Below are 20,190 nucleotides of genomic sequence, written 5' to 3' on the forward strand. Positions count from 1 at the left end.
CGTGGTCTCTGCCCAGTGTCCCGTGTCGCATCTGTGGCTGTCGCGTGTGCTGGGTGTGTGCCTCAGGCCACCGATAGACCCAGTGGCTTCCTGTCTTCTCCCTCTGGTCTGGTGGAGGGAGTTCCTGCTCCCGTCCTCCCCTCAGTGCCCGTGACACAGAACCCGGGCCCCCAGCTGCTCCTCCGTCGCCACGGCCCAACCTCTCGCCGGGCCACGTGTCGTCTCATTGGCGCCCCGTTGCTCTGCTCCGAGCCTGTCTGCATTCGCCAACCCCCATCGCGAGAGCTGTACAATCGGGAGGCCTCAGAACCGTCCCTGCCGCCATGGGCAGCCAAGAGGCTCCGGCAGCCAGAGGCCAGCACCCCCAAACCAGACCCCACGCCCCGTCCCGGAGAGCCCACCACCTCCCTCAGGCCAGAGACAAGACTCTAAGCCCGCGTCTGTGGACCCTGCCCTGCCCCGCCCATCCCGCATTGTGGGGAAGGTCGACGGGCCCAGGAGTTGTTGTAGTTCGCCTGCTGGTGTGGACCAGCAGCCTTGCCCGGCCTCCATCCATCCCCTCGGAAACGGGGCCAGGCAGAGATCTCGGGCTCTGCTGCTGAGAGTGCCTGTTGTGTGCGGGGTGTGCAGACAGCGACTCTTTCTGTGCTGTTTCTCTTTTCTCCTTCACGTCTTCTCTGTGGTATGTGATTAGCACCCTTGTCTTCAAAACCAGCTCTTGCCCTGAGTTCACGAAGACCCTTCCTGAACGCTCTTCCACCTGGACAGAGCGGCGTCTATCGAAACACTCCAATTAAAGAGCTTTTTCAGGGGGCTGGAGCAAAAGCACAGCGGGTAGGGCGTTTGCCTTGCACGCAGCCAACCCGAGTTCGATTCCCAGCATCCCACATGGTCCCCCGAGCACCGCCAGGAGTAATTCCTGAGTGCAGAGCCAGGAGTAACCCCTGAGCATCGCCAGGTGTGACCCTCCCGTCCCCCCCCCAAAAAAAAAAAAAAACGAAGGCAGACTGTCCAGAGCCCTTGTCGGAAAGGACAGGAGTGTCCCAGGTTAACATGTTTATGACTGAGATGGTACAGCCGGAGGGTTCTTGAGCTTGATCCCTGGCACCCCATGTGGTCCCCCGAGCCTATCAGGAAGGGTCCCTGAGCACGGAACTCAGAGTAAGCCCTGAGCATCGCCAGACATGGCCCCCAGGCCAGAACAACAACAGAGGCCCTGGTGAAGCTCCCCCAACCCTCCTCACACCCAGCCCGTCCTTGCGTCACCCCGGCGGTGCTGGGCTCGGGGGACTGGGTCATCCCCACTGCTGCCCATCAGCAAATTCAACACTTGACAGCCCGTCGCCTAGTCCCCTCTCTGGGACCCCAACCACCCAGGCGTCCCCTGCCAGGCCCCCGACGTCTGCTCTTTCCCACCATGCTCGTCTCATCCTTAAGACCCACTGGGGGGCTGGAGTGATAGCACAGTGGGTAGGGCGTTTGCCTTGCACACGGCTGGCCCGAGTTTGGTTCCCAGCATCCCATATGGTCCCCCGAGCACCGCCAGGAGTAATTCCTGAGCAGTAACCCTACCCAGAAGGTTCATGGGGCGGGGGAGGGGGGTGGACATTCACTGAGGTCAGTCCCACGCCAGGCCAAGGCAAGCACCTTAACCCCTTTACCAGCTCTCCAGCCCATAAGGCAGAAATTCCAAATTTGTCCAGAAGGCCCTAAGTGTTCTCCGCTGACTTTCCTCCCCTGCAGTTTTTCTGTCACATCTCCTGGGCCCATGAGCGCTGAGCCAAGCCGGCCTGCATCCCTGAGTCCTGCCTCAGGGCCTTGTCATGTGCCCTGCGCATGGTGCTCGCCTCCCCCTCCCGATTCTCCAGGTCAGGTCACTGGCTCCCACAGACAGGTGGGGAACCTTACCCCAACGCGGCACTCGACTGGGGTTTTCCCCTTATCTGCTCCCATTGAGACCCAGCTCCTGACGTAACACCTGACTGGCCCTTCTCCTTTCTCTTCTTCAGGTCAAACTCGCTTTCACACTGGACCACGAGACTGGACTGCCACAAGGGTGCCACATCTACGAGTACCGTGACAGCAACAAGTAAGTGCCAGGACCCAGCCGAGGTGGCATCCGGGGGAAGGGAGAGGGGGATGTCAGCGAGTACCCACTGACCCCAGGGCCACTGCCCCGGAAGTTCTTTCATGCAGTCTCAGGAGCTCTAAGTCCCTGTAGGGAAGCGGGTGGGGGAGTCTGAGGAACAGTTTGGATTAAGGTGGGCCCTGCCCTTCCAGGTTTCTGGCCCCCCTACCCCCTGGCCTTGCCGTCTGACCTTATCCCAGCCTGGCCTGCTTGTGAATTTAGGGGGGGGCTTCTCGGCAGAGGCAGCAGCTGTGTAAGCGCAGACCACCGTAGGGTCGCTCCTCCTCCCTGTCACCCGTGGCGGCTTCATCCTCCTCACCCCTCTACCATCCGTGCACGCGTGCTCAGTGTGTGGCTGTGACACGGAGGTGTAGGGGGGCTGTGGGGGACCCTGAGGAAGGCAGGGTCAGGGGGAGGGGGCTTCCCTGATTACCTCCTGCGCTGGGCACAGCCCCCAGCCCTTCATTCCCCGTCTAAGGCTAAGGGCAGCCTGCGGGCACTCGACCTGTGTGTCCGGGCCAGTGTCCCCTCACCTCATGCCTGGGCACCATCACGCCCGCTCTCACTGTCCGGGCATCTGAGATGGTCACCCCCCCATCCCGAGCCAGGCGTCCCCCCCATCATCCCACCCCCACACTCCTATTCCCACCGCCCCCTCCCCAAGCCCCCTCCCTCTCTGCTCTATGGTGCTGGGCCCGGCGCCAACAGGGGAGAAGTGGCCTCGTGTGTCCTTGGCCATTCCAGGCTCCTCCAGTCAGAGGAAGGGGGGGGGGTGGCGGCGTGCAGCTCTGGCCAGCGTCACCCCAGCTGAGCAGGGGGCTGGCCACACTCTCTGCTTGGAGGCGCTCATGGGTTCCTTTGATCCGTGGCTGCAATTCCTGACTTCTCTGAGCTTCTAGATCATTCCGTGGCTGCATTTCCTGAGTTTCCAGATGGTTCTGTGGCCACATTTCCTAGCCGCTCTGAGCCTCCAGATGGTTCCGTGGTCATATTTCCTAGCCGCTGTGAGCCTCCAGGTGGTTCCATGGCCGTATTTCCTGATCACTCTGGACCTCCAGATGGTTCTGTGGCCGCATGTCCTGGCCACTCTGAGCCTGCAGAAGGTGCCCCTGAGGAACAGTGTGGTTTCTGATCCCCGCAGCGTGCCTGAGCTGGGGTCGGAATGGGTCAGTGAACACCGCGAGGCGCTCAGAGGTCTTGGGGGGGCATCTGGGAGCCTTGTCCCCTAGAACGACACACACGTGCATTCCGGGGCCAGCAGGCCTCACCCAGGGCACCACTGATGGCACTGCAGGGGGCAGCAGGCCTGGCACGTGGCCAGCCGTGGCTCCATCCCCAGCACCGCTGCCCACATGTGCCCTGCCAGGCTGGAAATGACTGGGCTGCTTTGACCATAACTCGCTGTGGCATGAGTTGATACCGTCAGACTTGGTTTGTTGGGTTTCTTTTCCTGGTTGTTGGGCCACACCTGACGATGCTCAGGGGGTTACTCTGGCTCTTCACTCAGGAATTAACCCCAGGCAGTGCTGGGCGGACCATCAGGGATGCTGGGGATCGAACCTGGGTTGGCCATGCACCAGGCCCGCACCCTTCCCATGATGCTGTCTCTCCAGCCCCAGAAACTGTAAGGCCCTCTTCTCCCCGGAGGTGTCTCGTCTGTCCCTACGTCTGTCCCTCTCCCCCCGATGGGGAAGTTGCCCTGCCCTTCTGGGACCGCCCTGGGACCGAGCTGCCTCTGACGCTCCCTCCTGTGCTGCTCTGCTTCCGGGAGCTTCCTCTCCTTCCGTTGTGTGCAAACAGCCCCCTGGGATCGCTCCCGCCTTCCTGCCCACCACGCCCGCTGCACGCAGGACAGACGCCCCCTGCTCCCCCCCTCAGAGGAGGCGCTGACCAGCCTGTCATCGCTGCCCCTGGGCCCCTCCTGCCCCGCAGCGAGCTCACGCTCGGGAATGGTGTTTGTTGCCGTTTCAGTTGTTGGGTTGCACCCGTCGAAGCTCAGGGGTTGCTCCTGGCTTTGCACTCAGGGGTCACTCCTGGTGGTGTTTGGGCACCTGATGGGGTGCCGGGATCGAACCCGGCTCAGTCGCATGCAAGGCAAGCGCCCTCCCCACTGTCCCGTCTCCCCGGCCAAGCCCACAGCGGGAGGGGTCCAGGGCCGTGTTTTAGAGCGAGGGACCGAGGGCCGGCAACCAGCCGTGGAGACGTGAGCCCCCAAGTCCAACCCTCAGTGCTGCCCATGTGTGCAAGCCCCAGGGCCACGTGTACAAGCTCCCGGGCTCCAGGGTCACGTACAAGCTCCGTGACCAAGCTTGTGTCTGCCCGAGGGTACCAGCAGAGGGCGCCAGCAGCCACATCCTGGGTGACTCGTGGGCTGTGGTTGTGGGCTATTGCTATGGGCTATACCTGCGGGCAGTAGCTGTGGGCTGTAACTGTGGGCTGTGGCTGTGGCTGTGGCTGTGACTGTAACTGTGGGTTGTGGCCATGGCCGTGACTCTCGGCCCCTGGGTGACTCACTCTCGCGGTGGAGTGGGGTGCAGCCCAGCTGTGCCGGTGCCTCTCGCTGTCCCAGACGCCCTCTCAGGCCCCGACCTGGCCTTGCAACCTGCACTCGGCCACCCCGAGCCCCCTGCTGCTGCCCCCTATGGCCTCACCCTGCGGCTCCCTGGGCCAGGCTGTGGAAGCGTGTGGCAGACTAACCGCCACCCCCAAAATGACCCACAGAACAGAAAATCTAGGACATCCGGGACTCTGGCCACCCGAAGCTTCTCGAAGGGCAGAGGACGAAGGAGAGGCCCGGGTGCTAAGGAGACCCCGAGTCCATGTCCCCTGGGAGAGGAGCACGGGGTCTCCAGTCCCCCACGGGGTGTCGCTCCTGCATGCCTGGAGACGGGCCTCTGCCCGTCGGGATGGGGGCGTCAGCTGCCCTCCCCTCCTAGAAAGAGCAGCTTCTAAGGGACGTGTCCCGGATGGCCCTTGCCACCTGCTGCACTGCACGCCCCAAGGTGCTGGCACTTCCTGCCTGGGGGCCGAGGGAGCTACAGAGACGGGGGTGAGGGAGTGGGTGTGACCCACAGCCGAGCCACGACCAGAGCCATCTCCTACATCCACAGCCCAGTGACAGCCCACAGCTACACTAACAGTCACAGCCCACAGTCACCGCCTACAGCCACAGCCCAATTTCAGCCCACAGCAAAAGCCCGTAGTTACAGCCACAGCCACAGCTACCGTCCACAGCTCTGTTACAGTCCACAGTCACCGCCAGCCGTTACAGCCCACAGCTACAGCTCAGTTACAGCCCACAGTCCGGAAACCACAGCCCAGAAACCACCCTGCTTCGGGGGCCTGTGGTCAGCTCTGGCGGGTGTGACCCCAGCCCTTCTCCAGGCTCAGGGCCACCTCCCTCGCAACCTGCCCGTCTCCCGCAGGGCCGAGTTCCCTGGTTGCTGCCGCCTGCGGTGCAGGTGCCACGAGGGTGTGTACCCCAGAGGCTGCAGACACGCACCCCACGGCCAGGGCTGAGGCCGGGCACAGAGCCGCTGGGCACAGAGGGGCCGGAGCAGGGGCCTTCCGCCAGGTGGAGGTGGCAGAGAAAAGGGGCTCCCCTGGGCCTGGAGGGCTGCCCTCGGGCCACCGCGCCTCACTGCTCCCCACACTGACACGGGTGCCTTTCCCCTCCTCCAGGCAGGGCGCCGGCCATTGTCCCTGTGGCCACCTGTCAGGGAGGGAGCCAGGTGGCCGTGAGCAGTGGGGGGTGTCAGTATGCACGCGTGGGGGGAATGTGAGTGTGCCTATGTGTGTGTGTGCCTGTGTGTATTTGTGTGTGTGTCTGAGTGTTTGTCTGTGTGCATGTGTGTATCTGCGTGGGCTTGTGTCTGAGAGTGTGTGTGAGTCTTAAGTGTTTGTGTCTGAGTGTGTGTGTCTGTGTGGGCATTGTCTGTGTGTGCGCGTATCTGAGTGTGAATGCATGATGTGTCTGCATGTCTCCGTGTGTGTGTGTGTCGGGGGCGGGGGGCTACAGCGGCAGGCACCCATCAGCGTTCTCTCACAGCCGCAGGCTCCTTCCCCTCATTGGCGTCTTCCTCATGGCCCCCGCACAACCTGCCTCTCTTGCCCATCACCTGGGCTGTGGCCCTGGAGCCGGGGACCCACCGCACGCACTTCAGGGCCCTGCGTGCAGGCAGGAGGGGAGGGCTCAGCCTCTGCGGGACGGAGCCAGGGGTGAGTAGAGGCAGGATGAGAGACCCTCACGTGGTGACCACCCACTCGGGGCGCCTCGAGGGAGCTGAAATGGGGTGTGGGGCCATGGTGGGGTTGGGGGCGTTGGTCACCCCAGCAACTTGTGTCGCTCAGGCTCTCCCGGGACCCAGAGAGGGCGGACATGTGAGTGACTTCTCAGAGTGGCCGGAAGGACCAGTGACCTTGGCCGCGCTGCCACAGTTGTCCGACCATCTGCCCCCATCCCCATGCAGGGGTTGTCACAGACCCCAGACCACGCCCACACCTGGCGCAGGGCCTGGCTGGACCCGGGAAAAATGTGTGTCTGTCTGTCCATCTGTCCCCCACTAGCCCCCAGCCTCTGCAGAGAGAGAGAACATTCCACAACACCCTTCCCTCTTCAGCCCAAAGCCGAATTCCACTTTCCAAATCCATCCTTCCCAGTGTCAGGCCGACCCACACTCGGCCCCTTGTCCGGGCATGGCTCCAGACGGTCCCTGTGAGGGTTGCACGGGACGGACAGCCCTTGGGGGTGGGCGGCTGGGCCTCCCGCCTGCACCAGATCAATCCATGGCCCAGTTACCTGGAGTGTGAATACAGCCACGGTCCCCGCTGCTGCGTGGAGACTTCGCTGCTCTGCGCCAGGCCCAGCACTGCCCTGTGTCTCCCACAGGGAGTGGCCGTTTGCGCAGACATGAGGCTCTTGTACCTGTCCCATTCCCCAACAGTCCCCGTCACCACCCCACGCCTCCCTGCAGGGCCCCGCCCCGATTCCCGGCACCTCGCCCAGGAGACCCAGATAAACTGGCGACGGAAACCTGGGTGGCCATGGCCAGCCCGCCGGGCACGGAGAGGGGACGCTGGGTGCCTGCCGTCCGGCGCGGGAACCCTTGCCCGCCGCAGTGCCTGTTCCGTCTGGCTGTGGCCGTGAAGCCGGTCTCGTTCGTTCCCTGTGGATTCAGGGGACTGTCCAGGCTCTCAGTGGGGTCAGCAAGAGACCCCAGCCGACCGCCCCCCGGCCCCCCAGTCCTCCAGTTCACAGGCCCCTGGGGCCTGGCAGAGAGCTGAGACACCCCCCTTCCATGCCCCTCCCCCAGCTCACACGTGGGGGCCTTGCCCATCCCCCACGGCACTCAGTTTGGGGGCTGCCGGGGAGCATCAGGTACCCGCCAGCACAGGCTGGCCCACCCCTCTCCTGAAGCTCCGGCAGCTGGTCAGGAACTGGCCTCTCGGGAGTGTGAGCACTCTCCCCGGAGCTCAGGAACCCTCCTGGCGGCAAGTGGCCAGTGCCACCTGCTCGTGGCCTCGCCCCCATGCTGGGCACTGGGGGCAGAAGGCTGTGCCCTGGCACGCTCTAGGGCTGCGTCCGCAGGTTTGGGCTGTGGCCGTGCCACTGGGCCCCAGCTGCCTGCACCCCCTCATCCTTGCCACGCCCACTTTCCGAGGTCCAGCCCCGGGCCCAGGCGGGGCAGAGGGAGTCCCTGCAAAGGTCCCCAGGAAGGGCCCGTGGTTTTCACCCTTGCGGCCCACCACCCTGCCGACGACACCATGCCCTGCCCTGCCCGGGCTGTTGTGAGCTGGCGAGACCCCTGCCCCTCCTTCCTGGAAGGGCTCGTTTCTAGACCTTTCTGCTTGGGGTTTGCAGGTAGAACAGCGGCTTCTCCCTGGCCACTGGCTTCCCTCAAGAGTCCCTGAAGACAGAGGCCAGGGACCAGGGAACATGGGTCGGTCTGACCCTCTGTTCCCTGACCGGGCATGGCCAGACCCTCTTTGCCTGGAGGGAACTTGCTCTTCCCGACAGAGGGGTCAGCTCAGCCAGTCTCCTGCCCGCGGGGGGTCTGGCTGCTCCCAGGCCTCCCTCCCGCCCCGCCCCCGGCCTGTGTGGTGCCTTTGCTGAGCAGCAGGGGAGGAAGAGGCTCGGCCTGGTGGGCGGGCAGGCCGGGGTCCGTGCTGGTCGTGCCCAGACCCCACCCCAGGGGCTACTGCACCCGTGCATCCCGGGAAGTGAGCAGAGCTCACAGTGTCCCCAAGGCTTGCTGCATCCTCCTGCCTCCAGCCCAGTGCCCCTGCATGCTGGAGCAGGCCAGGGAGTGCCAAGCCTGCCCCCCTACCCCCCATGTCCCCACCCCCCATCCTCTGAGCAGCCCCAGCAGGGGGGTCTTGTGACAGGAGCACCCACACCCCTGCATCACAGGGGTGCTCAGCCCGCAGCTTTGCAAGGACGGACCCTGCCAGGCTGTGCCCCCCACGTGCTGCCCACGCCACGCGCCCCCTGGGAGCCGGCAGGGTGGGGTCGTCCAGCACAAGGAGCCGCCGCAGACACACATGGCTGGGCACTCCTGCCCGCTGCCGCATGGTGCTCCCAAGGGTCTGAAGGACTGAGAGGGGTGAGGGTAGGCGGAGACCCCGGGCGGGCACATCCAGACCAGCCCAGCCCTAGTGACAAACCTTCCACCACCAAGAAGGGAGGGGAGTAGGGTGCAGGGACTGAGGGGCTCGGGCCCCCCAGCGCCGGCCTTGGCTGTGGCCCAGAGACTCCTGGACAAGCTCGGCCCCTCCTGCACCTTCCTGGCCTAGGAGCTGCCCCTGCCACGTCCCAGGGCCGGCGGAAGGACGGTGTGGGGCGCCCCCTGCTGGCCGGTCCGCGGAAGTGACCCGGGGGACCTGTTGAGCCAAGTGGAGGGGCCACTCATGACCCCCCTGGGCCTGCCCCAGCCCCACCCCTCCATTGCCAGTGAACCCTGAACCCTCAGGACCCCACCACAGACCACTGACTTTCCTCAGATGTGCTCCCCTGGGACTCTGGGACTGGGCCCCTCTCCACCTCCCCCCTCCCCCACCCCAGGACTGAGTCGCATCCCTGACCCCCTCACCGCGCCCTGGATGCTCATTCTCTGCCCACCTTGGGGACCCGGGTGCTGCTGGGGTGCAGGGAAACCAGCGAGGGACCCCCCCCTCTTGGAGACAGCACCCCGTTCACTGCAGTCCAGCTGAATGGGAGAGAGAGACACTGATGTGGGAATGGGCTGAGACCCGGCGGGGGTGGGGGTGCCCCCCCAGAGGCATGGAGCCAGGGTCCTCCCAGATCGACCCCGCACACCTCGGCCAGCGGCTGTCCTCGGTGCTGCCCATCAACCTCAGGCAGCCAGCATGGGCCATGGGTCAATGTTGCCCCAACACAGGCCATGGTGGGTGTCCCAGAAGACACCGAGGGTCACCTGCTGGGGCCAGGGGCTCCCCCAGCCCAGCCGTTCCCTCCCTGCCCGTTGCTGCCAGACAGGATCTGGAAGCCCTCGCACTCCCAGGAGCCCAGCGGCCAGCTCCTCTGACCGCGGGGATCGGGGTCATAGGTGGCAGGGGGTGGGGGACAGCTGAGCCCCGGTGCCCAACCCAGCCGCTCCCCCCCGCAGACGGCCCTGGCCTGCTGCCTCCCCCAGCCCTGCCGTGGGGCCCTGCTGCCCCCTGCTGGCCGTGTGCACAAGGACAGCCCTGCTGGTCTCCCCGCCCGTGGGCTGAGTCTGGGTGCTATGGGTCTGCCAGGGCTGTGACGCTCCTGTCATGTGTGTGACATCCTTGAGTGTGCCTATAGTACGCCCAGGTGGACTGTTGTGACACGCTCTATTGTGACACACCTGTGTCTCTCCTGGATGACTGTGACACCTGCCAAGTGTCTGTGCCACCTGTGTGACATGCCTGTGATGCGCCTGTGAAGTGCTGATGACACCTGCGATGTCCCAGTGTCACATCTGTGATGTATTTGTGACACACTTGTGACTTGCCTGTGTCGTGTCTGACGCATCTGTAAGGTGCCTTTGGCACATCTGTGACACGCCTGTGATGCATCCGATGTATCTGTGACATGCCTGTGACACATCTGTGACACATGTCTGTGACATGCCTCTGACATGCCAGTGAGGTGTCTGGTGTGTCTGTGACACGTCCGTGGCATGCCTCTGATGTGTCCGCAGCTGTCTAACACACGTGTGGTCGAACCCCGTGCTCTGCCTGTGTCTCCCCGTGGGAGGCAGCGGCCCGTGGCCTGTCCCCTGAGTAGCCCTTCCTCGGGGAGACCCCGTGCCCGCCAGACACCCCCTCCCCTGCAGAGCCTCAGAAGCCCCCTCAAAGGGGTGTGGGCCCGCTCCCCCACGCCCCAGGGAGGGCAGGGAAGCGCTTTCCCCAGTGGTCAGAGCCCCCGGCGCCTCCCCACAGGCTGGTGGAGGAGTTCATGCTCCTGGCCAACATGGCCGTGGCCCGCAAGATCCACCGCGCCTTCCCCGAGCGCGCCCTGCTGCGCCGCCACCCGCCGCCGCAGACCAAGATGCTCAACGACCTGGCCGAGTTCTGCGGCCAGATGGGGCTGTCCGTGGACTTCAGCTCGGCCGGCGCCCTCCACGTGAGTGCTGGTGGCACCCCGGGGTGGGCGTGCGGAGGGAGGGTGGGGGGCAGCAACTCCCAGGTTCTCACAGATCAGGACCCCAGGGGACCCCGGGGAGGGAGGTGGTGGCTGGTGCCCACTTCCAGGGAGCTGCGACCTCGGGAGGGAGACCCCAGCCCATCCCCACCCCCCTGCCTGAGGTTGCTGCGGAAGCCCCAGGTGGCAAGTGAGATGCAGGCCCCAGAGTGGGGCCTCCCTCCCCAGAGGGAGCCCCAGGGCCTGACCTCCTGCCTGGCTCCCGGATTCATTCTAGAAAACCCTGACTGAGCTGTTTGGAGATGACGAGTACTCGATGGCCCGGAAGGAGGTGCTCACCAACATGTGCTCCCGGCCCATGCAGGTGAGAGTGGGCCTCGGGGGAACCCGGGGAGGGGGCAGCGACCCCAGGCAGGCTCCTGTGCCCGGTCGCCGCCCCCTCTCCAGCTAACACCCAGGCAGCATGGGCGGGGGCTGCACCCCGCAGGGGGCAGAGGGGCGCTGGGCCCGTCCATTCCAGTGCCCGGCCGCCCTGACGCCCCCCGCCCCCAGATGGCGCTGTACTTCTGCTCGGGGGCGCTGCAGGACCCGGTGCAGTTCCGGCACTACGCCCTCAACGTGCCGCTCTACACGCACTTCACCTCGCCCATCCGCCGCTTCGCCGACGTGCTGGTGCACCGCCTGCTGGCCACGGCGCTGGGTAAGGGCCCGTGCGGGTGCTGGGCGGCGGGGCACCCCCGGATGGGGAGCAGAAGCTCGGGGAGCCACGCGGGGAGGGGGGGTTCCAGGAAAGCTCGACTGAGGCCCTAGCCCTCGAGCCCCGTGGGGACCGCCCGCCTGGCCCCCAGCCCGGGCCGCACCCCGCACCCCGCACCCCTTCCCAGGCTACAGGGAGCTGCCCAACCTGGAGCCCGACGACCTGCAGAAGCGGGCGGACCACTGCAACGACCGCCGCATGGCGTCCAAGCGCGTGCAGGAGCTCAGCACGGGCCTCTTCTTCGCCGTCCTGGTCAAGGTGAGACCCCCGCCCTCGCGGGCTCCCCCGCCCCCGGGCACGCAGCATCCCCAGGCGAGGGGCTGTGCGGGCCTGAGCCCTGGCTGTCGGCTGCCTGCAGGAGAGCGGCCCTCTGGAGTCCGAGGCCATGGTGCTGGGCGTGCTGAACCAGGCCGTCGACGTGCTGGTGCTGCGCTACGGCGTGCAGAAGCGCGTGTACTGCAATGTGAGTGGGCCGTGGTGGGATTGAGGGCGTGGTGTGTGGGGCCGGGGGCGGGGCCTGCAGGTCAGGGGCGGGGCTGTGGGTTAGGGGCGTGGCATGTGTGGGCAGGGGGCGGGGCATGCAGACAAGGGGAGGGGCTGTGGGGTGAGGGGGTGGGGCCTGCATGTCAGAGGCGGGGCCTTAGAATAGAGGGCGTGGTATGTGGGGTCAGGGGGCGAGGCCTGCAGGCCAGGGGCGGGGCCGTGGGATAGAGGGTGTGGTGTGGGGTCAGGGGGCGGGGCATGCAGGCCATGGAGGGGCCGTGGGATGGAGGGAGTGTTATGTGGGGTCAGGGGGTGAGGCCTGCAGGCCAGGGGGGGGGCCTGGGATGGAGGGTGTGGGGTGTGGGGTCAGGGGGCGGGGCATGCAGACCAGGGAGGGGCCACGGGATAGACAGGGCGTGGAGTGTAGAGTGAGGGGGTGGGGCTGTGGGATAGAGGGCATGATGTGGGGGCGTGCAGCCCAGGGGGTGGGGTGTGTGAACCAGGGGACGGGGCTTGCGGAACAGAGGGTTTGCTGTGGAGGGCCAGGGGTGGGATTTGCAGGCCCAAAGCGCCCCCCAGCCTTCTGCCAACTCTTCCACATACCCCCTCTTCTCTGGAGATCCAAAGCCTGGCCTACCGCCCCTCGTCCCCAGTGGGGTGCAAGTGACTTCCCCCACACGTTGCACCCACCTGCTGGGACCACCCGCACAGCTGTTTCAGGACAGGGGTCCAGCGTGGGCCACCATCTCTCTACCAGCCCAGGATGCGGGGTTTCGGGCTGGGGGTGGCAGGTGGGAGGAAGACCCGGCCCCTGGGAATGGCGCACCCCAAGGGGCAGGAGACCAGTCTTGCCTTGGGGGCCTGCCAGGCCACCTGACCCCCCAGCTGTGGCGCTGTGTACCCTCCCATCCCACTGTTGTGATGCTCAGAGGGGACACCGGGGTCTCCACAGGCGCTGCCTCTGCGTTCCCACCACTTCCAACGGGTGGGCAAGAAGCCGGAGCTCACGCTGGTCTGGGAGCCCGAGGACACTGAGCAGGAGCCGCTGCAGCAGGTAGCGCCCCTTCCAGAACGTTCCTGTGAGCCTGTGCTCAGGCCCCCGCTGAGGGACCCTTCACCCATACTGCCGACTCTGGACCTTGTGTTCCTGCTGCTTCCCTCCAGTGAGGGGCGCTGCTGCCCCTCAGGAGGACGACTCAAAAGGAGGACCTGCTCCAGGGTTGTAGAGGGTGGCACTGAGTCTGCCCATGGCAGCTGCTGGTCCTTACCTGGTCCCTGGACTTCAGACCCCCATGCAGGGGCACGGGAGGGGGTAGGCAGAGGCTCGGAGCAGCCCAGCAATGGGAACACCTGCTGGCTGCATGGTACAGGGTTGGGATGGCCCCAGGCAGGACAGCTTCCCCTCCCCCAGCCAGTACCCACATCCCCCCCCTCGCCCAGACCCCCTCCCCTGGGCCTACCCCCACACGTGTCCCCCTGGCCGGCAGGTCCTCACCATCTTCAGCCTGGTGGATGTGGTACTTCGGGCCGAGGACACCGCCCTCAAGTACAGCGCCACCCTCAAGCGCCCGGGCGCCGAGGGCCTCCCCAGGCCACTTGACCAGGACCGAGGCAGCCGTGACCTTGACAGCGACCCCGCCGGCCTGGACCCTGAAGCCTGAGTCCCTCACCTGCTGCCTGTTGGAGGATCGGGGTCTTTTGACACCAAAGGGGAGTTTTAATTTGGGTTTTTAACAACTCAGGGTTTTGTTTTTATTTTTTCATTCTATTTTATTTTTGCAGCTCAGTTTTTAAAATGAACTGGAGTGGGGGGCCTGGCCCTCGTGAGCCCAAACAGAACCACAGCTGCCCCGCCGGGCCCCACACTGCCTCCCCCTGCCGGGAACCCGGGGTTCGCTCGTCAAATCAGTGTCAAGGAATAAAATCAGGTGTGGAATGTGCTCCGGTGTGTGGGGCCTGGCAGCGAGGCTGGGCACGGGGTGCCCCTTGAACCCGGGTGAGGGTCTGGTTGGGCCCCACCCGCCCTCCCGGGCTGTTCTCCCTGCGGGTCTTTCTGAGAGCTCCAGGGTGATTCATGGCGCGCGTGCGGCAGATTGATGTCGGTGCCTGTTTTGGCTGATTAGAAATGCAATTAGCGTGCAGGAGCGGGCATCCCGCCCGCCCAGGAGGCCCCGCCCTGCTCCCAGCTGGAAGCAGGGTCAGTGAGGCCACAGAGGTCAGCAGATAAAGGGGCTCCTGGGCCTGATGTGGCCTCCCGGGCACCCTCTGGCCTCGCTGTTCAGGGACAGAGGTGAACCACGGGAGAGTCCCTCTTCCAGCAGCCTGCCCCGGCCTGGCCAGAGTCCCCACACGCCAACTCCAGGGTCATTAGGGTCCAGTGGGAGAGTACAGGGTCACTGGGATCTAGTAGAAGCACTCAGGGATCATTGGGATCCAGTGGGAAAGTGTGGGGGTCACTGGGATCAAATGGGAAACCATGGGGGGGTCACTGGGATCCAGTGGGAGTCCATGGGGAAGGTCACTGGGATCCTGTGGGAGTCCATGGGAGAGTCACTGGGATCCAGTGGGAGTCCATGGGGAGGGTCACTGGGATCCAGTGGGAGTCCATGGGAGGTCACTGGGATCCAGTGGGAGACCTTGGGGGTTCACTGGGATCAGGTCGGTGCACCAGTGACCCTGAGTGAGAGTAGACCCAGGACTCCATGTGGAGGCCGTGGAGGGACAGTGGGAAGCGGGGACAGCGACAGCCACCCCTGGAGGGGTGCCCGCTTACACATGTGCTCGGGGAGCCTTGGTGGGAAGGCCCAGAACAGCCCAGGGAGAGTGTGGACCGAGACTAGAAGGTCCCCTGGGGTCCGTGTGCACTGCAGGACTGAGTGCCCTGCGCAGTGCCCCCAGGGCTGATGAGAGCCCCCTGAGGGGTGGGGCAGGTGGCTGCCCAAGGCTCTCAGAGCAGTCAGGTGCAGAAGGGTGGGAAGTGGAGCAAAGCGGATACAGCTGGGAGGGTGAGCAAGAAGCCGGGAGCCCCACAGCTGTGGGGACCTCAGAGCAGGCGGCTGGAGGGCGGGGCACTCATCCAGGGAAGAAACGGTGGGGGTGCAGCCCACCTTAGAGATGCAGTTCCTTTTCTCCCATCGAGCCTCCCCGGAAGCCGCCGTGAGACTGACTGCAGGTGGGTGTCTCGCCTCTGCTGAGTCTGGACAGGCTCTGGGTCCAGCCCAAAGAACCGGCAGCTGCCCCACCCTCGGGACACAGCAGGAGGCTGGGCCATCCCCCAAATAAACAGTGTTGTCTTGGAAAGTGACGTGAGCCTGGTTCTCTGACAGTTGGGGCACGGCTGGAGATTAAAGTTGAAAGACACTGCTGGAGAGATGGTCCGAAGGTCCCCCCAGCGCTGCCAAGAGTGATCCCTGAGCAGTTAGGAGTATGCTCTGAGCACCATTGGGTATGGCCCAAAAATCAAAGGAAAAAGGTTTAAAGTTGAAAAATGGTGTGACTTCTCATGGTTAATTCATAGTGAAAGGGGACAGAGGTCCTCTCAAATGGAAATTTCGGGGAGGGGAGACAGGGTTAAAAAAAAAGCTTCAGGGGCCAGATAGTACAGCAGACTTGCAAGCGGCCGACCAGGGTTCAATCCCAGAACACCATATGGTCCCCGACATCTGCTAGGCGTGATCCCTGAGTTCAGAGCGAGGAATAAGCCGTGAGAATGCCAGGTGTGTCCCCAAAACAAACTTTAACCCTCGGGAGCCCCACTTGTCTCATATACACACAGCCTGGGTCCAAGCAAGACGCGGCTGAGGCTACAGTGATGTCCCCTTTCAGGAATAAGACCAGGAGTTCAAGTCACTGCTCATGGGGTGACCATGTCCCCTGCTGCAGTCAGGACCAGTATTCGTTCTCCCAGCTGGACGGAAGAATGGGCCACTAGCTGATGGCAAGCAAGGACTTTATTGAAATCAACAGGGCTCCTACAGGGAAAGAGAAACAGCTCCGTGAAGGGCGGCAGGACAGGGATAGAACGGGAAGCAATGCAGTCAACAAAGGAGAAACCAAAGCAAGGAGAATCGGGAGTGCCCCTGTGGAACTGGGTGTGCCCGGGAGCACTGTAGTGTGTATCTCAGTTAACACAAGCTCTCTGAGAAGGAGAACCGGTGACCCACTGCCAAGCCTGAGCTGCCTGGACCTATGGAAGGACAATTGAGGGGGTGACAGTGCCCCTTTTGGTGCTGTCCTTCCCCCTCTTTGGAGCGGTGTCTCCCAGGGGAATCCCCAGAGGATTACTCAAGAGGGTGGCACCATCCAGGTGGCTCAAGAACAGTGCCAGCAGGGCACCCAGCAGCTTAGACTCTGCACTACCCTCATATCACAGTGCAATCGCCAACACTCCCAGTGTGATTCCACACCTCAATTACGTGAGTAGCTCCCCAGCACTAACAATGACAGCAGCCAACTAAAGGGGGGGGAGTTACAAAAAAAAAACAGCTAAGGGTAGAGCTCTCATTGGCTGCCTTCTGCAAGTCACCAGTGCTGCAAAGTCATTGGCTGCCATCCATGCATCACTAGTGCAGAAAAGTTCTCATTGGCTGCCTTCCACGAGTCACCAGTTCTCATTGGCTGCCTTCCGTGAGTCATCAGCGCAGCACAGTTCTCATTGGCTGCTTTCCGTGGGTCGCCCAGTTCTCATTGGCTGTATACCATGAGCCACCAGCGCAGCAAAGTTCTCATTGGCTACCAGTGCAACGGCGCTCTCATTGGCTGTCTGCCACCGATCTGGAACCGGGTAGCATCCCCTCCAACAAGCAGGAAGGCACGAAGCCCTTCTTCATGCCCCGAAGAAGGTGGCGTGATGGGGCAGAGATGTTGGAAGTGGAACAGTGCAAGCTCACCCCACCGCGATGCTTTAGAGGGAGCCCGAGGTGATAATTACCAGGGCGTTCAGGCTTGGTGGGACTGAGCACCAAGGCCCCCTTTGGGGTCAACAGCTGCTGCTTGAACCATGAAACGGCCCATTTTCTTGACTTGCAAGAAACTGCAAAGCTGGCGCCTTACCCGTTAACTCTTCAGCCTCCCAGTATCAAGTCTTTTCTTTGGAGGAGTGGCTTGAAAGGTCACAGGTTTAAAAGGTCAATATACCACCCAGCAGAGGGTGTGTAAATCAGTCCAGGTTCCAGCCACGAAGATAACATCGGGGCTGAGCAGCCACCGTGATTCCCAGCAGTGAAAGTGTTTCTTGTAGTAGATGGGGCCTCGGCGGTTATTTAATATACAAAAAAGAAAAGCCCCTACTGGGAGAGAGCCACGGGTCATTCCTTGGATTTAAAAGCCCCCTTTTTGGGGCTGCAGCGATAGCACAGCGGGTCGGGCGGTTGCCTTGCACGCTGCCAACAGGGCTAACACAGGTTCGATTCCCAGCACCCCAGATGGTCCCCTGAGCACCGCCAGGAGCAATTCCTGAGTGCATGAGCCAGGAGTAACCCCTGAGCATCACTGTGTGAGACCCCAAAAAAATCCCCCTTTTGACACGGGGGGTGGGGGGGTCAGGAATTGGGTTGTTGCCTAGTCCTCATCAGTGACACAGGCTCCTGAACGCGTGCAGCCCACTTTAATCAGATGATGAAACCGTCTTCCTGGAGCTCCTGGTTCGAAACCAAAGTTAAACCCTGCTCTCAGTTCAGGGGGGAAAAAAAAAGGTGCGACTGGTAGACAGCTTTGATCAATGGCCTGGGGCTCATCTGAACCCCAGGCGAGGGTTCCAAACCTGCCCCCGCAGAATCGCCCCTCTGCTGCATCTGCGGCCTCTTAGCCAGTCAGAGGTTCAAACCCGCAGCCCCCTGCAGCATGGGGGAGATGATGGGAGCTCAGGCCAACATCTGTTTCTTTCAACCAAAGGCTCCCCAACCTCTCTCCAGGTACTGCCCGAACTGCCTGAACTGCCTGGACTTTGTCTAAAAGTTGGACATAACATTCACGCGGTGTTTTCTCTGGTGGGGGAGGGGCACAACCACCATGCTCAGGGGATCACTCCTGACTCTGTGCTTAGGGATCACTCCCGGCTCTGTGCTCAGGGCTCACTCCTGGCTCTGTGCTCAGGGCTCATTCCTGGCTCTGTGCTTAGGGATCACTCCCAGCTCTGTGCTCAGGGCTGACTCCCGGCTCTGTGCTCAGGGCTGACTCCTGGCTCTGTGCTCAGGACTCACTCCTGGCTCTGTGCTCAGGGCTCACTCTTGGCTGTGTGCTTGGGGCTAACTCCCGGCTCTGTGTTCAGGGCCTACTCCTGCCTCTGTGCTCAGGGAAACGTATGTAGTGTCTGGATCAAACGCTGGTGAGCTATGTGCAAGGCAAGTGCCCTCCCTGCTGTCCCCTTTCTCCTGCCCCTCCAGAGTGGTTTTTTTTGGGGGGTCACACCCGGCGATGCTCAGGGGTTACTCCTGGCTCATGCACTCAGGAATCACTCCTGGCAGTGCTCGGGGGACCATATGGGATGCTGGGAATCGAACCTATGCTGGACATGTTGGCTGCGTGCAAGGCAAATGCCTTACCTGCTGTGCTCTCGCTCCAGCCCCCAGAGTGTTTTCTTAAAGCAAACTATTTTCCCTTGCTTTGAAAGAGAAAGAGAAACTTGTTACCACAAATAGTAAGAAACGCTATCTCAAACAGAAAGTCTTCGATCCTCCCTCCCTCCTGTGCCCGCCAGGCTCTGCTTATCAAAGAGCAGAGGGCAATATTGAGGCTCCACGAAAGGTGCTCCAGAACCTCCAGCGCCTCTCCTTGATGTCATCCGAGGGCTTGGAAGGGAACCGAGCAGGTCACTTGCTCATCTAGAAGTTCGGTGCTAGCTGGTGTCTTGCGTGGACATCTGCTCAAGCCCCTACCACTTCCCCAGACTGCCACACTGGGGGAATGTGTGACCCCACATTTGGGGCCAGGCTGGTAGAGTGACAACAAGAAACGCGAACACGTGCCCATCCCTAGATGCAGCAGCCACTGGGAACCAAGCACACGGGGAGGCATTCCCCAAGGTTTAATCCCCCCTGGGAGGACCAGCCTGGGGCACCACATAAACTGCAGCCTCTCCCCCTCTACTTGCCTGTGACCTTGCCTATGACAGGGGGCTTGCTGGGGATGAACGGGGTGCCAGCACGCATGGGGTCACCGCGGATGAGGACTGTTACTCAGTGGACAGGCGTCCCCAACTCCTGCTCCCCACCCAGGCAAGACAGTCCTCCTGCCCATTTCCGGGGGCTGCAGGTGAGACACAGAGAAGCAAGGGCAGCGCCCTGACAGACTCGATAAAGGAGCTAGAAGAAGCTAGGCCTAGGTTTCAGTTCCAGAACTCCTGGAATTGAGTTAAGAGTATTCCTGGAAGGGAGAGAGCCATGGTGAGGTCAGCTAGAGTTACCAATCAGATGCAGGGAAGGAAGCCCTCCTTATGGAACCCTTATGGGACTCTGATTGGTTACGTAACGACCAATCAGCTAAGTAGAAGTCGTGGAAAGTCCCTCAGGGTGCAGCCAAAAGGGTGGACCGAAGAAAGTCCCTGTTATATAATGCTATGGTATTAAAAACCCCTCACTTTGAGACTCGGGGCCACTCACTCACTCTGGGGAAGCCACCGTGTTGGTGAGCCAGACGGGGGCCCTAGCTCCAACTAGCCAATAAAGACCCTCTGCTTATTGCATCGAAGCTTTGTCTTCGTGTGATTTCTCTGGGGAGATCTCGGCCCGGTTTAACACAGGGAGCAAGGCTATGGGTGTCCGGCGCCCTACTCCGCTGTAGGGCACTTGCTATGTTGGAGTCTCCAGACAGCTCAAGTGATAAGTGGGCGGCAGCAGGAGATTGAGGGATCCTCTAGAGGACAGCCACCCCCACAGCGAGGACTCTGGGCCAACCAGACCGAGCGAAGGTGAGCTCGCAGCCCCCACCCACTGCCCGTGTAATTCCTGGAAGGCCAGAAGCCACAGCGGCCAACAAAGCCCTTCACGACGTCAGGGCCAAGCCTTGTTCGCCACAGTTGCCACAGGGCAGTTGGCTGGACTCCAGTCCGGATCAGGCCAAGACATAAGTGAACGGCTGGACCGTAGCAGGCACGCACTCAGCAAACTCTGAGAAAGCCAACAAGGGATTTCACATCCTAGTTATGTGGTTATTTTCTAATTCCACTTGGGTCAGAGAGCATACAAAGGGTTCATTTGC

At 62.7% G+C, this 20,190-nt stretch overlaps 1 protein-coding gene across 1 annotated transcript in view; it reads left to right on the forward strand.

Moving 5' to 3' along the window:
- DIS3L2 (DIS3 like 3'-5' exoribonuclease 2) overlaps window positions 1-13,934 on the forward strand; it is a 217,854-nt gene extending 203,920 nt beyond the window's left edge. Inside the window, exons 13-20 of the mRNA XM_056120993.1 lie at window positions 2,010-2,089; window positions 10,553-10,736; window positions 11,032-11,118; window positions 11,307-11,454; window positions 11,639-11,769; window positions 11,870-11,974; window positions 12,947-13,048; window positions 13,482-13,934. Coding sequence (XP_055976968.1) covers window positions 2,010-2,089; window positions 10,553-10,736; window positions 11,032-11,118; window positions 11,307-11,454; window positions 11,639-11,769; window positions 11,870-11,974; window positions 12,947-13,048; window positions 13,482-13,655 — 1,011 coding nt within the window. The 3' untranslated portion in view covers window positions 13,656-13,934. The remainder of the gene's footprint in view (window positions 1-2,009; window positions 2,090-10,552; window positions 10,737-11,031; window positions 11,119-11,306; window positions 11,455-11,638; window positions 11,770-11,869; window positions 11,975-12,946; window positions 13,049-13,481) is intronic.
- The last annotated feature ends 6,256 nt before the right edge of the window (window positions 13,935-20,190 follow it).

Source organism: Sorex fumeus, unplaced genomic scaffold, assembly GCF_029834395.1.
Source record: "Sorex fumeus unplaced genomic scaffold, SorFum_2.1 ptg000005l, whole genome shotgun sequence".
Classification (NCBI taxonomy): Eukaryota; Metazoa; Chordata; class Mammalia; order Eulipotyphla; family Soricidae; genus Sorex; species Sorex fumeus.